The sequence below is a fragment of the Heterodontus francisci genome, chromosome 14, assembly GCF_036365525.1.
Source record: "Heterodontus francisci isolate sHetFra1 chromosome 14, sHetFra1.hap1, whole genome shotgun sequence".
NCBI lineage: Eukaryota > Metazoa > Chordata > Chondrichthyes > Heterodontiformes > Heterodontidae > Heterodontus > Heterodontus francisci.
In genome coordinates this window covers 87,623,660-87,640,601 of record NC_090384.1, presented here as the reverse complement: position 1 = coordinate 87,640,601, position 16,942 = coordinate 87,623,660, and the positions used below count along the sequence as shown (strand labels likewise).

Below are 16,942 nucleotides of genomic sequence, written 5' to 3'. Positions count from 1 at the left end.
TCTATGTGTGGAGCCAGAGGAAATGGGCGAGGTGCTAAATGAGTACTTTGCATCAGTATTCACTAAAGAGAAGGACTTGGTGGATGATGAGCCTAGGGAAGGGAGTGCAGATAGTCTGTCATCTTATTATCAAAAAGGAGGAGGTGTTGGGTGTCTTGCAAAGCATTAAGATAGATAAGTCCCCAGGGCCTGATGGGATCTACCCTAGAATACTGAGGGAGGCAATGGAAGAAATTGCAGGGGCCTTGACAGAAATCTTTGCATCCTCATTGGCTACAGGTGAGGTCCCAGAGGACTGGAGAATAGCCAATGTTGTGCCTTTGTTTAAGAAGGGTGGCAATGATAATCCAGGAAATTATTGGCCGGTGAGCCTTACGTCAGTGGTAGGGAAACTATCAGAGGATTCTTCGGGACAGGATTTACTCCCATTTGGAAACAAACGAACTTATTAGTGAGAGACAGCATGGTTTTGTGAAGGGGAGGTCATGTCTTACTAATTTGATTGAGTTTTTTGAGGAAGTGACAAAGATGATTGATGAAGGAAGGGCAGTGGATGTTATCTATATGGACTTTAGTAATGCCTTTGACAAGGTCCTGCATGGCAGACTGGTACAAAAGGTGAAGTCACACGGGATCAGAGGTGAGCTGGCAAGATGGATACAGAACTGGCTCTGTCATAGAAGACAGAGGGTATCAGTAGATGGGTGTTTTTTCTGAATGGAGGGATGTGACTAGTGGTGTTCCGCAGGGATCAGTGCTGGGGCCTTTGCTCTTTGTAGTATATATAAATGATTTGGAGGAAAATGTAGCTGGTCTGATTAGTAAGTTTGCAGACGACACAAAGGTTGGTGGAGTTGCGGATAGTGATGAGGATTGTCAGAGGATACAGCAGGATATAGATCGGTTGGAAACTTGGGCGGAGAAATGGCAGATGGAGTTTAATCCGGACAAATGTGACAAATGCATTTTGGAAGGTCGAATGCAGGTGGGAGGTATACAGTAAATGGCAGAACCCTTAGGAGTATTGACGGGCAGAGAGATCTGGGCGTACAGGTCCACAGGTCACAAAGTGGCAACGCAGGTGGATAAGGTAGTCAAGAAGGCATACGGCATGCTTGCCTTCATCGGTCGGGGCATAGAATATAAAAATTGGCAAGTCATGTTGCAGCTGTACAGAACCTTAGTTAAGCCACACTTAGAATATTGCGTGCAATTCTGGTCGCCACACTACCAGAAGGACGTGGAGGCTTTGGAGAGGGTACAGAGGAGGTTTACCAGGATGTTGCCTGGTCCTGGAGGGCATTAGCTATGAGGAGAGGTTGGAAAAACTCTGATTGTTTTCACTGGAACGACGGAGGTGGAGGGGCGACATGATAGAGGTTTACAAAGTTATGAGTGGATAGTCAGAAGCTTTTTCCTAGGGTGGAAGAGTCAGTTACTAGGGGACATAGGTTTAAGGTGCGAGGGGCAAAGTTTTGAGGGGATGTGCGAGTAAGTTTCTTACACAGAGGGTGGTGAGTGCCTGGAACTTGCTGCCAGGGGAGGTGGTGGAAGCAGATGCGATAGCGACATTTAAGAGACATCTTGACAAATACATGAATAGGAAGGGAATAAAGGGATATGGGCCCCGGAAGTGCAGAAGTTGTTAGTTTAGGCAGACATCAAGATCGGCGCAGGCTTGGAGGTCCGAATGGCCTGTTTCTGTGCTGTACTGTTCTTTGTTCTTTGTTTGTAATCTGCTGCAATGTAACTAAAAACAGTTTGTTGCAGTGATTATACAAATAATAGGCCATGGTAGTGTTAAGTGCATAAACAAGTATACTAACTCGATTTGCTTATACCTTTTTACCCATGTTATAAACCCCACTAATAGTTCTTAAATTGATAGTAATATTTTAATTCCTCCTTCTCCAGATATCATTCTGACATTTATATGGGCAGTGTTGTTTGTTACTGGTGTAACATTGCAGTCTTTTTTGGAGAGAAATAGATTACCTTTTCCGCCCTGTGCGTATGACAAATGGAAGAGGAGAAATCCAATATATGGAGAACGAACGCCTCTGTTACAGCCACCTGCGATATAACCATTTTAGAGCATTGAGTTTTGTTTTTGTGCACGTATTTACACATTTCTATATTTATCCCACATTAATGATGCAGAGTTCGACACTAATTATTCTTCAAAATGGAGAATCACATTACATTTAATCTTTTAAGTTTTAATGTAAGATATCATCATATCTGTTTTGGAGCAGTCTGTGGAAATGAACAATTTTAGAACACTCATTTGTATTGAATATTCCTGTGTGACTTGTATGTTGCAAAAATTGTCAATGGATCCAAATGACAATTCACTTTGCAGTGCCATTTATATATCCATTTGCGCAGGCTGATCTCCTGCCTAATCTTACCCATGTGAAATATGCAACTAAGGATCCTGGGTGGTGGTCAGTGGTGCAAAACTGCAAGCTTGCCATTCAGATGTTAATGTAACATCTGAGCATCAAGTGGGGGAGAAAAATTCCATCAGTTTTTGCTGAATATGAAAATGATTGTGATAGTTCAATAATTCTGAAGCCAGGTTATATTTATTGAATTTAAAGCATTGAGGAGTTTGTGTATCTGTGCTTCCTTGTATATTTGTAGGATTAAAAAGGAGAAAAAGTTGAATAAATTGAGGAAGTGTTTCCTAGCTCTGTGTTTAAATTATTTCGCTTTCCTTTTAAAGGAAAATGATATTCATTTCTTCAATATTGTTCTACTAACATTCACATAGCTTTAGACACATGGTTATAAATGTGTGTACTTTTCTTGCACCCATTTTTACAATGCTGGCCTATAATGTAACATCATATTAATTGTACTGAATAGATGTGCAACTTTTTTGCAGTTTACACCTGAATTGTGTAGTATTATACTATTGTGGTCTTTTAATGTAATTGTAATGTAAATCAACAATTATTGTGAAATACTTCGTTTCATTGGATTTAATTTTTCTGGTTGTTCAAAGTTCTAATCTACTGCAAAAAATCATTATGAAAAAGCTCACTTTTTAATCGTGTGCCTTGCATACCAGTATTTACCATGTCTTTTTCACTTCTACATTCCCATATGACTTGGCGATTGCCTGGATCCACTCGCTGAGTGGTTACAGGTTCAATCTCTGACCGGTGCTGAGTTAATGGCTCTCGATTGGGATGATAGCAAAGGTATAAATTGATTTAGTGCCTTTGGGTGTTGGCCAGGAATGTTACTCATGCTTTCTATCATGCTTGCTATTCAGCAATCTGCTGTTAAAGGGACCTATATGTGATTGCTCAAACTGATTTTGCACCCAACCCTTGTAGTAGGCAGGCACTAATCACTTTCAGTCTATACTAAATTTATACTCCGTCGCAAAAATGAAAGGCCAGTGTTTAACCCACTGTGTAACCCAGTTCCTCATGACATTTATTTTTAATGTATTTTGATGCAAGGGGTTATTTCTGTACTGTTGGGTTAGGTATTGAGGTGAAATTTTTGTGCATTGTCTGGAATGTACAATGTCTTTTTTTTGTTCATGGAGTGGGGAGCGATGGCAGAATTCAAGTCACTGTCTTTAGCAGATGAGGCAGATTGATCCTTCCACTATATCCCAAGAAAAAAAAATATTTGTCTGCCGAATAATTGAGATGAGACTTGCTATCGACATCGAGAAAAGAACGTGACATCCAGTTCTGGTACCCATGACCTCTTGCAGAGACTATGTTAATTTGCACTTAATTTTCTGTGCAGGGGATGCTGTAAATGCTAATTTGAACATGGATTTTTTTTTTTGAAGTTTAGAAATTTTGCAAATGAATCCCTTTATATTAATTATGATTCCTGTTTTCTGAACCTTTTTGTTAGAAGTAATTATTTGTGCCATTAACAAAAACTGGTAGAGAGCTAAAGTAACAAGCTCTGCACACGTTCTTCAAGGAATCTGGAACAGGAGTAGGCCATGCAGCCGGTTTTGCCATTGAGTTAGTTCAAGGCTGATGTGTGCCTCGACACCATGGATCCACCTTTGTTCAATATCCCTTCCCTAACCGATCACTTGTAGATTTTGAGCAGATTTGTAGGTACTTTTGTAATGAATAGATTGAGATAATAACATATAATGGATTGATTCCATCTTGAAGCTTTTGGATGGTGATTTAAAACCATAAAGTTCAAGTGGTTTATCGTAACTCCACCATGGAGGTGCTGCCTCACCACTCTGTTCTCATGGTCACTGATTCAGTGTAGTCTTATATGCATGCACCCATCGGGTTTTTCTCTGGTTGCACCTTTTAGAGTTGTCAGCCCGATTCCATTAAATGGGTTGGGGTAGCAATACATAATTGGAACAATGGAAGTCAAAAATTGTTGGAGATGCATGGATTAGTTGGCCTCTTAAGGTGAGAAAAGACAAATGAAAGCTTTGAAGGTTCTACCTCTGAAACATTAGACTTCCTTTTTTTCTTTTCACTGGTTCTAACTGTCTGCATGTTCTGCTTTCCTTTATAGTTCAGATTTCTGGAAGTCTGTTTCCAATTAAAAGCACACCCATTCCACTGTAAAATTGTGAGCAATGGATAGTGTGGATATGAGGGCTGGAATTTTACGCTGCCCCAGTGGGTCGGATGGTGGCGTGGGGACGGGGTAAAATTGAGCGGCAGGCTCCGGGAGGCCTAACCGCCCCAATTCCGCCTCCGACCAAGTTTACGGAGGTCCAGCAGGGGGTTGGTGAGAGGCGGCCTGCCTGCCTGAGGCCAATCAAGACCTTAAGTGGTCACTTAAAGGCCATTTAAGGGCCCTTGCCTGCCTCCACGGGTATTTTACCTGTGGCAAGTGGGTGTGCCGGGGATGTGAAAGGCCACCCAGCTATAGCTGCCGGCCTTTCTGCACCCCGGACGGGGGGGATGTGAGCCTGGCAATCGGACACAGGGTGCCCGATTGAGGGCTGCTCCTGCCTCCCAACCCAACCCCAGGATCCAAGATTCCCCCCCCCCCCAAATGACCACCCTAGCCTCACCAACCATGACCGATTCCCCTGGTAACCCAAACTTACCTTCAGTCCTGGCTCCTTGGTCGTCTGTCAGCTGGGCTGCAGTCCCAACAGTGGCCACCGCTCCCAGTGGTGCTGCTGAGACTAAGAGCTGCCGGCCTGCTGATTGACCGGCAGCCCACTGAGGCGGGACCTCCTCCCTCAAGTGGGTGGACGTCCCACCTCGGGCCAATAAAAGCCTGGGGATCCATAAAATATGGGACGGGTCCCCAGACTGGGCGGAAGCGGGTTCGGCACCGACATTTACATCGGAGTCTGGCTCCCGTCCGCCCAACGTAAAATTCCAGCCGAGGAGTGAGAGCTATGTAAATGTGATAAAGCAGGACTTGATGGATGTGGTATTGCACAATTTACATTTTAATGTAGTTTACAATGACATTTATACATTTAAAGGGATCTTTATGAATACAGCCTTTAAGTAGTTCTGTTGAATTTTTTTAAAACTAGCTTTTGTACAAATTTGGTAATTAAGTAAATGCATGTTTGTGCAAGTCTGTTTTTATACTGTATCTTGCCAAATGCCTGATTTTTCTGTATTTGTATCTGTTTAGCATCTTGGCCAGAGATAATATGTTGATCTGTAAATTTTATGCACTTATTTAAATTAAAGTTTCCATTCATACTAAATGCTAGTGTTTTAATCTGTAATTCTTCCATTTGAAAGTTGTCTTAACAAGTTTATGCATGTTCGTATTACTGTCATATTGGGCCAGAAATTGCTGAAATGAATGGTGTGTGATTAATGCATCTTCTAATTCAGAAGGGAATTGGATCTGAAAAGGAAGAATGCGCAGGGTTTTGGGAAAAGGCCAGGGAGTGCACTAAGTGAAATGCTCAATTGGAGAGCCGATTCATACATAATGGGCTGAATGGCCTCCAGTGCTGTAACAATTGTGAGATTGTGTAACTTGCCAGTTCACAGAATCACAGAATAACACAGTGCAGAAGAGGCCCGTCGGCCCATCAAGTCTGCACCAATGCATTAAAGACACCTGACCTGTCTACTTAATCCCATTTGCCAGCACTTGGCCCATAGCCTTGAATGTTATGACGTGCCAAGTGCTCATCCAGGTACTTTTTAAAGGATGAGGCAACCCGCCTCTACCACCCTCCCAGGCAGTGTTTTCCAGACTGTTGCCACCCTCTGGGTAAAAAAAAGTTCTTCCTCAAATCCCCCTTAAACCTCCTGCCCCTCACCTTAAACTTGAGTCCCCTCGTAACTGACATTCAACTAAGGGGAACAGCTGCTCCCTATCCACCCTGTCCATGCCCCTCATAATCTTGTGCACCTCTATCAGGTCACCCCTCAGTCTTCTCTGCTCCAGTGAAAACAACCCAAGCCTATCCGACCTCTCTTCATAGCTTAAATGTTCCATCCCAGGTAGCATCCTGGTGAATCGCCTCTGCACCTCCTCCAGTGCAATCACATCCTTCCTATAATGTGGCGATCAGAATTGCGCACACTACTCCAGCTGTGGCCTTAACAAAGTTCTGTACAACTCCAACTTGACCTCCCTGCTTTTGTAATCTATGCCTTGATTGATAAAGGCAAGTGTCCCATATGCCTTTTTCACCACCCTATTAACCTGCCTTTCTGCCTTCAGAGATCCATGGACAAACACACCAAGGTCCCTTTGTTCCTCGAAACTTCCCAGTGTCAGGCCATTCATTGAATACTTCCGTGTCACATTACTCCTTCCAAAGTGTATCACCTCACACTTTTCAGCGTTAAATTCCATCTGCCACTTTTCTGCCCATTTGACCATCCTGTCTATATCTTCCTGTAACCCAAGACACTCAACCTCACTGTTAACCACTTGGCCAATCTTTGTCATCCGCGAACTTACTGATCCTACGCCCCCCCTGCCCCCCCCCCCCCCCCCCCCACCCCACATAGTCATCTATGTTGTTTATATAAATGACAAACAATAGGGGACCCAGCACAGATCCCTGTGGTACGCCACTGGACACTGGCTTCCAGTCACTAAAACAGCCGTCTGTCATCACTCTGTCTCCTACAGCTAAGCCAATTTTGAATCCACCTTATCAAGTTACCTTGTATCCCATGTGCATTTGCTTTCTTGATAAGTCTCCCATGTGGGACCTTGTCAAAGGCTTTGCTGAAATCCATGTAAATTAATCAAATTTGTTTGGCATGACCTCCCTCTGACAAAGCCATGCTGACTATTCCTAATCAAACTTTGCCTCTCCAAGTGGAGATAGATTCTCTCCTTCAGAATTTTCTCCAATAGTTTCCCTACCACTGACGTGAGACTCACTGGTCTGTAGTTCCCTCGCTTATCTCTACAACCTACCTTAAATAGTGGGACCACATTAGCTGTTCTCCAGTCCACTGGCACATCCCCTGTGGCCAGAGAGGAATTAAAAATTAGGGTTAGAGCCCCTGCAATCTCCACCCTCACCTCCCACAGCATCCTGGGACACAAATTGTCCAGACTTGGAGATTTGTCTAATTTTAAGCCTGCCAAAGCCTCCAATACCTTGTCACTCCCTATGACAATTTGCTCAAGAACTTCACAGTCTCTCTGTTACATATCTACATGCTCATTCTCTTGGGTGAAGACAGATGTGAAGTATTCATTCAGCACCTTACCAATGTCCTCTGGCTCCACCCACAGATTTCCCCAAATGGGTCCTACTCTTTCTCTGGTTATCCTCTTCCCATTGATATACTTATAGAATATCTTGGGATTTTCCCTACTTCTACCAGCCAGAGATTTCTTATATCCCCTCTTTGCTCTCCTAATTGCTTAGTTGATTTCCATCGCACCACAAAATCCCTCAGCGATCCCATTTTTAGGATTTGCACTAATTGCTGGTTAGAGGCTAGGAATCCTGTGGTGAGGAACTCTCCTCCTGACTCCCCAAAGCCTGTCCACCATCTACATAGCACAAGTCAGGAATGTAATGGAATACTCTCCATTTGCCTGGATGGGTGCCGCTCCAACAACACTCGAAGCTCGACACCATCCAGGACAAAACAGCTGCTTGATTGGCACCCCATCTCAAACATTCACTCCCTCCACCACTGACACACACTGTGGCAACAGTGTGTTCCATCTACAAGATGTACAACAGCAATGCATCAAGGCTCATTAGCACCTTCCAAACCTGCAAGCTCTATCACCTAGAAGGATAAGGGCAGCAGATGCATGGCAACACCACTAATTGCAAGTTTCCCTTCAAGCCACACACCATCCTGACTTTGAACTATATCGCTGTTCCTTCATTGTCACTGGGTCAAAATCCTGGAACTCCCTTGTGGGTGTACCTACCCCACATGGACTGCAGCAGTTCAAGAAGGTCTCTCACCACCACCTTCACGAGGGCAATTAGGGATGGGCAATAAATGCTGTCTTCGTCAACATCTCATGAACAAATTTTTAAAAATTGCTGCAAAGTTAAGTTTAGTAATATTAGCGTAGTACCCTTTTAATGGCATGATAATTCAATCAACCCCTCTGGCCCAGAAGGTTAACAATTTGAACGGTGGAGTCTTTGTTTCAGGTAGGCAATTAGAACATAGAACAGTACAGCACAGTACAGGCCCTTCGGCCCACGATGTTGTGCCGAACCTTTAACCTACTCTAAGATCAAACTAACTACCTACCCTTCATTCTACTATCATCCATGTACCTATCCAAGAGTCGCTTAAATGCCCCTAATGTATCTGCTTCTACTACCACCGCTGGCAGCGCATTCCACGCACCCACCACTCTCTGTGTAAAGAACCTACCTCTGACATCTCCCTGAAACCTTCCTCCAATCACCTTAAAATTATGCCCCCTGGTGATAGCCCTTTCCACCCTGGGAAAAAGTCTCTGACTATCCACTCTATCTATGCCTCTCATCATCTTGTACCCCTCTATCAAGTCACCTCTCATCCTTCTTCGCTCCAATGAGAAAAGCCCTAGCTCCCTCAATCTTTCTTCGTAGGACATGCCCTCCAGTCCAGGCAGCATCCTGGTAAATCTCCTCTGCACCCTCTCTAAAGCTTCCACATCCTTCCTATAATGAGGCGACCAGAACTGAACACAATATTCCAAGTGTGGTCGAAACAGGGCCTTATAGAGCTGCAGCATAACTTCACGGCTCTTAAACTCAATCCCCCTGTTAATGAAAGCCAACCCTATCAACCTGGGTGGCAACTTTGAGCGATCTATGGACATGGACCCCAAGATCCCTCTGTTCCTCCACACTACCAAGAATCCTGTCTTTAAGCCTGTATTCTGCATTCAAATTCGACCTTCCAAAATGAATCACTTCACACTTTTCCAGGTTGAACTCCATCTGCCACTTCTCAGCCCAGCTCTGCATCCTGTCAATGTCCCGTTGCAACCTACAACAGCCTTCCACACTATCCACAACTCCAGCAACCTTCGTGTCATTGGCAATTTTGCTAACCCAGCCTTCCACTTCCTCATCCAAGTCATTTATAAAAGTCACAAAGAGCAGAGGTCCCAGAACAGATCCTTGTGGAACACCACTGGTCACCGAGCTCCATGCTGAATACTTTCCATCTACTACCACCCTCTGACTTCTATGGGCCAGCCAATTTTGTATCCAGACAGCCAACTTTCCCTGAATCCCATGCCTCCTTACTTTCTGAATGAGCCTACCATGGGGAACCTTATCAAACGCCTTGCTAAAATCCATATACACCACATCCACTGCTCTTCCTTCATCAATGTGTTTTGTCACATCTTCAAAGAATTCAATAAGGCTTGTGAGGCATGACCTGCCCCTCACAAAGCCATGCTGACTGTCTCTAAACAAACCATGCTTTTCCAAATAATCATAAATCCTGTCTCTCAGAATCCTCTCCAATAATTTGCCCACTACCGACGTAAGACTGACTGGTCTATAATTCCCAGGGTTATCCCTATTCCCTTTCTTGAACAAGGGAATAACAGTTGCCAACCTCCAATCATCCGGTACTACTCCAGTGGACAGTGAAGACGCAAAGATCATCGCCAAAGGCGCAGCAATCTCTTCCCTCGCTTCCCGTAATATCCTTGGGTATATCCCGTCTGGCCCTGGGGACTTATCTGCCCTCATATCATTCAAAATTTCCAGCACATCCTCCCTCTTAACCTCAACCTGTTCGAGCATATCAGCCTGTTCCACGCTGTCCTCACAAACAACCAGGTCCCTCTCACTCGTGAATACTGAAGCAAAGTATTCATTTAGGACCTCCCCTACCTCCTCCGACTCCAGGCACAAGTTCCCTCCACTATCCCTGATCGGCCCTACCCTCACTCTGGCCATCCTCTTGTTCCTCACATAAGTGTAGAACGCCTTGGGATTTTCCTTAATCCTACCCGCCAAGACTTTTTCATGTCCCCTTCTAGCTCTCCTAAGTCCATTCTTCAGTTCCTTCCTGGCTACCTTGTAACCCTCTAGAGCCCTGTCCGATCCTTGCTTCCTCAACCTTAAGTAAGCTTCCTTCTTCCTCTTGACTAGCTGTTCCACATCTCTTGTCATTCCAAGGTTCCTTCACCCTACCATCCCTTCCCTGCCTCATCGGGACAAACCTATCCAGCAGTCGCAGCAAGTGCTCCCTAAACAACCTCCACATTTCTGTCGTGCATTTCCCTGAGAACATCTGTTCCCAATTTATGCTCCCCAGTTCCTGCCTAATAGCATTGTAATTCCCCCTCCCCCAATTAAATATTTTCCCATCCCGTCTGCTCCTGTCCCTCTCCATGACTATAGTAAAGATCAGGGAGTTGTGATCACTATCACCAAAATGCTCTCCCACCGAGAGATCTGTCACCTGGCCTGGTTCGTTGCCAAGCACCAAATCCAACATAGCCTCCCTTCTAGTCGGCCTATCTACATATTGAGTCAGGAAACCTTCCTGGACACACCTGACAAAAACTGCTCCATCCAAACTATTTGCACTAAGGAGGTTCCAATCGATATTAGGGAAGTTGAAGTCACCCATGACAACAACCCTGTTACTTCTGCACCTTTCCAAAATCTGCCTCCCAATCTGTTCCTCCGTGTCTCTGTTGCTATTGGGGGGTCTATAGAAAACTCCCAATAAAGTGACTGCTCCTTTCCTGTTTCTGACTTCCACCCATAATGACTCAGTAGACAAACCCTCCTCGATGACCTCCCTTTCTGCAGCTGTGATACTATCCCTGATTAACAATGCCACTCCCCCACCTCTTTTACCTCTCTCCTTATTCTTTTTGAAACATCTAAACCCCGGAACATCCAATATCCATTCCTGCCCCTGTGATATCCATTTCTCCGTAATGGCCACAACATCGTAGCTCCAAGTACTGATCCATGCTCTAAGTTCATCACCCTTATTCCTGACACTTCTTGCGTTAAAATAGACACACTTGAACCCATCATACTGGCTGCAACTTTGCCCTGTCAACTGTCTAACCTTCCTCATAGACTCTCTGCACTCGGTATCTGCCTGTTCAACAGCTACCCCATCCACTGATTCGTGGCTCCGGTTCCCATCCCCCTGCCAAACTAGTTTAAACCCTCCCGAAGAGCTCTAGCAAACCTCCCGCCCAGGATATTGGTTCCCCTCCAGTTCAATTGTTGGAGATTTTTTGAAGTGTCAATTTATTAAGGTGTTTTCCTTCCTGTCTTTTTTCTCTCTAACCATTCATTCTTTCTGCACCTGATTTGATTCTAATTCACCCACTTTAATTTACTTTCCTTCTTGGTCATTCTGTTTATTTCTCTATCTTTAAATCTCATTTAGGAGGAAAGAACAGTTATCAGCTCACACTTCCATCAAATTAGGATGCAAACTTGTTTTTCGCTGAAGTTTGCAGAAGAACTAATAACATATACTTTGAGATGCCCTAATTTAGCAAGTTCTGGCCACTATATCAATCCTGAGAAGAATTCAAATTTTGAAATGTGTTGCTGTTGTATGATCACGAAAAGGAAAAGACCAGCTGCTCTATCAAATCTTCTGTCAGAGAAGAAAATCCTAGCCCAATTTTGAAAAACAACTCCAGTAAATCACCTCTCTGACCCCTTTTAACCATCCAGAAAAACTCCAGGAGCCTATTAAGACTTGCATCACTATCTTTTGTTAACCCAACTACCTTCTTTAACTTGATGTCTTTGAAGTAGATGACTCTCTTTAAAAAATGAAAAATAGCCCTTAGCCTCTAATCTAACTCTATGCTTTGCGCTTTGTACCAATTTCTTCCTTGCCTATCAAATAACCTATCCAAATGGACAGAATCTAATCGTTTTCATTATTTCAAAGAACTCAGTCATATTTTCTTGCAATCTATGCTTTTCCCAAGTTTTTGTAAAAACAATCTAAGTTCCCTGAAACTTGTTATGGGTGTACAATGATTTGTGAACAATAACACTAGATTCTTTTACTGCCTTTAATGTGGAAACATACATGGTGTATCCGTGCTATGAATTGCTCCTGTCCAAATGCATAATGCTGCACTTGTTTTCTGGACACTGACCCGATTCGACCTACATAGGTCCACCTATAACATATTTATCATCTAAAGTCCTTGCACCTGCACCTATCTTTGTCATCCACAAGTTTGAAAGTCACTCCTGCAATACCCTTGTCTAAATTCGTATAATTGATGCCTATGAAATTCCTCTTGTGACTGATTCCCCACGCTGAGCTGCTACCATCTGCTTGAATATAGTCAATTTTTATCCAGGCTAATATCTGTCCAATGATCCTATGTATTGTAACCTTGTTAAGAGGCCTTTGTATTGCCTTTGTCAATGGCCTATTAAAAAATATCATCCAGTCTACTTCAAACCCTCATTAAAGTACATTATTTAATTTATAATTATAACAAATGAGTTTACAGGAACTCTGCTGCATTTATTTTAAATGTAGCAGTTTTACTCATTACTCTGCCTAGTTTTTAATTGAACCTTCATCCTTAAGCAAGTTCAATCCAATTTGTGTCATCTGCATTGAATTATAGTATTGATTCTGCATAATGCAATGGCTACTGGAAAGCATAGCTCAACAGTATTAAACCTATGCTCTGTTAAGCTGTAATAGTTCATTTTCATAGAAATAAGGAAACTTCTATTCCTGCCTTTTGTTTTGGAAAAATAAGTTACAGACCATAAATGAGGTGACTCTTGCTAGATGCATACCACGAAGCTGAAGTAATTTTAAATGAATGAATGCTATCCTCTGGGAATGATTTGTTCCACAGGTAGAGGCCAGCTATAGCTGTTTCTTTCAAATGCAGACGAGAAAGAATGCAATGAGGACCACAGCAGTAAAAAAAAAGCCTGAGTACAATCAATAAAAGAGCCGTAAGGAATAATAGTATGTTATATGGCCTGTCTGAATTATGAGGGCTGTAGAGAGAGAAAAATGCAGTTAATGTGGTTTGCAGATTCCATTTGAGGAGTAGAAGAGTGGTTTAAAAAAATTGCATTAGTGGAATACTCTTTAACCACCCATCACAAGTTAAAATCCAGTGCACAGCAAGTGGTGGAAAAATTTTTTTGTTACTTGTAAATATCACATGAAGTATGTGACCAGTCGCAACCCAGTCCTAGTCTCTGCCCATAGCATAACAGCACAAATCAGAGCCAGATTAAAGGGTTCTCAAATCTTCCCTACATGCCTTAATTACAACACTAGAGAATCACCCCTGTTATTATTCCTAGTAATAAGAAATAGGAGGAGTAAGCCATATGGCTCCTGAAGCCTGCCCCACCATTCAGTAAGATCATGATTGAACTCCATAAACTCCACTTTCCTGCCCTATCCCCATATGACTTGATTCCCTCATGCCCAAAAATCTATTGATCTCAATATGAATGATAATATAGCACAAAATTAGCAACTTTTTAAAAAACTGATAAGAATTCTAGAAAATATAGAAATGATTCAACAGGGCTGATTCTCTTGGGCGGTAATTAAGGCATGTAGGGCAGATTAGAGAGCCCTTTAATTAATTCTGAATGCACAAAACATCTGTAATAAGATAGATGGACTAGTGGCACAAATAGAGGTAAATGATCTAGATCTAATTGCCGTTACCGAGACATGGTTAAAAGGAGATCAAGGTTGGGAAATAAATATTTCAGGGTACACAATATTTCAGACAGGCAGACAGAATGGCAAAGGAGGAGCGGTTGCCCTGATAGTAAAGGATGGCATAAGGACATTAATAAGAAGGGATTTGGCCTCAAAAGATCATAAAGTAGAGTCAGTTTGGGTGGAAATTAGGAATAGCAGGAGTCAGAAAACACTGGTGGGAGTAATTTACAGGCTCCCTAACAGTAGTTATATTATTGGATAGAACATTAAATGGGAAATTATTGGAGCATGTAAAGAAGGTAATGTATTAATTGTGGGGGACCTTAATCTGCATATAGACTGGGACAATCAAATTGGCAACAGTGGTCTAGAAGATGAATTTGTAGAATGCTTTCATGACAGTTTCTTGGAGCAATATGTTGTAGAAACAACTCTGGATAAAGCTATCTCGGATCTTGTATTGTGTAATGATGCAGGGTTAATAAACAATGTCATAGTAAAAGATCCACTGGGAAATGGTGATCATAATACCATTGAATTTCATGTTAAGTTTGAAAGTGACACATTTCAATCACAAACAAAAATCTTAAACTTAAAGCCAATTAAGGAGGTATGAGGGAGAACTGGCTTAGGTTGATTGGGTAAAAAGACTGGAAGGTATTGGAAGGGTTCAACAAAAGTACATTCCATTCAAAAACAAAAACACGTCCAGAAAGACCCATCCATGGCTCACTCAAGAAGTTAAAAGAGTATTAGACTAATAGAAGAGACTTACAATGTTGCAAAAAATAGTAGCAAATCTGAGGATTGGGAGTGTTTTAGAAACCAGCAAAGGGCCACCAAAAAGTTGATAAAAGGGAAAAAATAGAATGAGAGTAAACTAGCCAGCAGTATAAAAACAAATTGTAAAAGCTTTTTTAAGTACATAAAAAGGAAGTGAGTAGCTAAAGTATCTGCCAGTCCCTTAGAGGCAGAGACAGGAGAAATCATCATGGGGAATGAGGAAATGGCAGAGGCATTGAACAAATATTTTGTGTCTGTCTTCACAGTAGAAGACACAAGTTCCATACCTAGGGGGCTAAAAAGAGTGAGGAAATTAAGGATATCGATATCAGTCAAGCAAAATTATTGAATAACTTGAGAGACTAAAATCTGGCAAGTCCCCAGGACCAAATGGCCTACATCCTAGGGTCTAAAAGAGATAGTTGCAGAGATAGCGGATGCGCTGGCTATGATTTTCCAGAATTCCTTAGATTCAGGAATGGTCCTGTCAGATTGGAAGTTGGCAAATGTTAGGTTGCTTTTCAAGAAAGGAGGTAGAGAGAAAACAGGGAACTACAGGTCAGTCGCGGGATAAGGTTACAAGGACGCAAGAGGGCACTGGCAAGCAAGAACCTGGTTTAAAGTGTGTCTACTTTAACGCCAGGAGCATCCGGAATAAGGTGGGTGAGCTTGCAGCATGGGTTGGTACCTGGGATCTCGATGTAGTGGCCATTTCGGAGACATGGGTAGAGCAGGGGCAGGAATGGATGTTGCAGGTTCCGGGATTTAGATGTTTCAGTAAGAACAGAGAAGATGGTAAAAGAGGGGGGGGTGTGGCATTGTTAATCAAGGAGAGTATTACAGCGACAGAAAGGACGTTTGAGGACTCGTCTACTGAGGTAGTATGGGCCGAGGTTAGAAACAGGAGAAGTGAGGTCACCCTGTTGGGAGTCTTTTATAGACCTCCAAATAGTTCCAGAGATGTAGAGGAAAGGATAGTGAAGATGATTCTCGACAGGGGCGAGAGTAACAGGGTAGTTGTTATGGGGGACTTTAACTTTCCAAATATCGACTGGAAATACTATAGTTCGAGTACTTTGGATGGGTCAGTTTTTGTCCAGTGTGTGCAGGAGGGTTTTCTGACACAGTATGTAGACAGGCCAACCAGGGGCGATGCCACATTGGATTTGGTACTGGGTAATGAAACCGGCCAGGTGTTAGATTTAGATGTAGGTGAGCACTTTGGTGATAGTGATCACAATTCGGTTAGGTTTACCTTAGCGATGGGCAGGGACAGGTATATACCGCAGGGCAAGAATTATAGCTGGGGGAAAGGAAATTATGATGCGATTAGGCAAGATTTAGGATGCGTAGGATGGGGAAGGAAACTGCAGGGGATGGGAACAATTGAAATGTGGAGCTTATTCAAAGAGCAGCTACTGCGTGTCCTTGATAAGTATATACCTGTGAGGCAGGGAGGAAGTTGTCGAGCGAGGGAGCCGTGGTTTACTAAAGAAGTTGAAGCGCTTGTCAAGAGGAAGAAGAAGGCTTATGTTAGGATGAGACGTGAAGGCTCAGTTAGGGTACTTGAGAGTTACAAGCTAGCCAGGAAGGATCTAAAGGGAGAGCTAAGAAGAGCAAGGAGAGGACACGAGAAGTCATTGGCGGATAGGATCAGGGAAAACCCTAAGGCTTTCTATAGGTATATCAGGAATAAAAGAATGACTAGAGTTAGATGAGGGCCAATCAAGGATAGTAGTGGGAAGTTGTGTGTGGAATCAGAGGAGATAGGGGAAGTGTTAAATGAATATTTTGCGTCAGTATTTACAGTAGAGAAAGAAAATGTTGTTGAGGAGAATTCTGAGATTCAGGCTACTAGGCTAGATGGGATTGAGGTTCACAAGGAGGAGGTGTTATCAATTTTGGAAAGTGTAAAATAGATAAGTCCCCTGGGCCAGATGGGATTTATCCTAGGATTCTCTGGGAAGCTAGGGAGGAGATTGCAGAGCCTTTGTCCTTGATCTTTATGTCGTCATTGTCGACAGGAATAGTGCCGGAAG

General features: G+C 43.0%; 1 protein-coding gene across 1 annotated transcript in view; it reads left to right on the top strand.

The window, feature by feature from the left end:
• Positions 1-5,698, top strand: part of LOC137377140 (transmembrane 7 superfamily member 3-like) — a 40,849-nt gene extending 35,151 nt beyond the window's left edge. Inside the window, exon 12 of the mRNA XM_068046495.1 lies at positions 1,915-5,698. Within this exon, the coding sequence (XP_067902596.1) occupies positions 1,915-2,084 (170 nt within the window). The 3' untranslated portion in view covers positions 2,085-5,698. The remainder of the gene's footprint in view (positions 1-1,914) is intronic.
• The last annotated feature ends 11,244 nt before the right edge of the window (positions 5,699-16,942 follow it).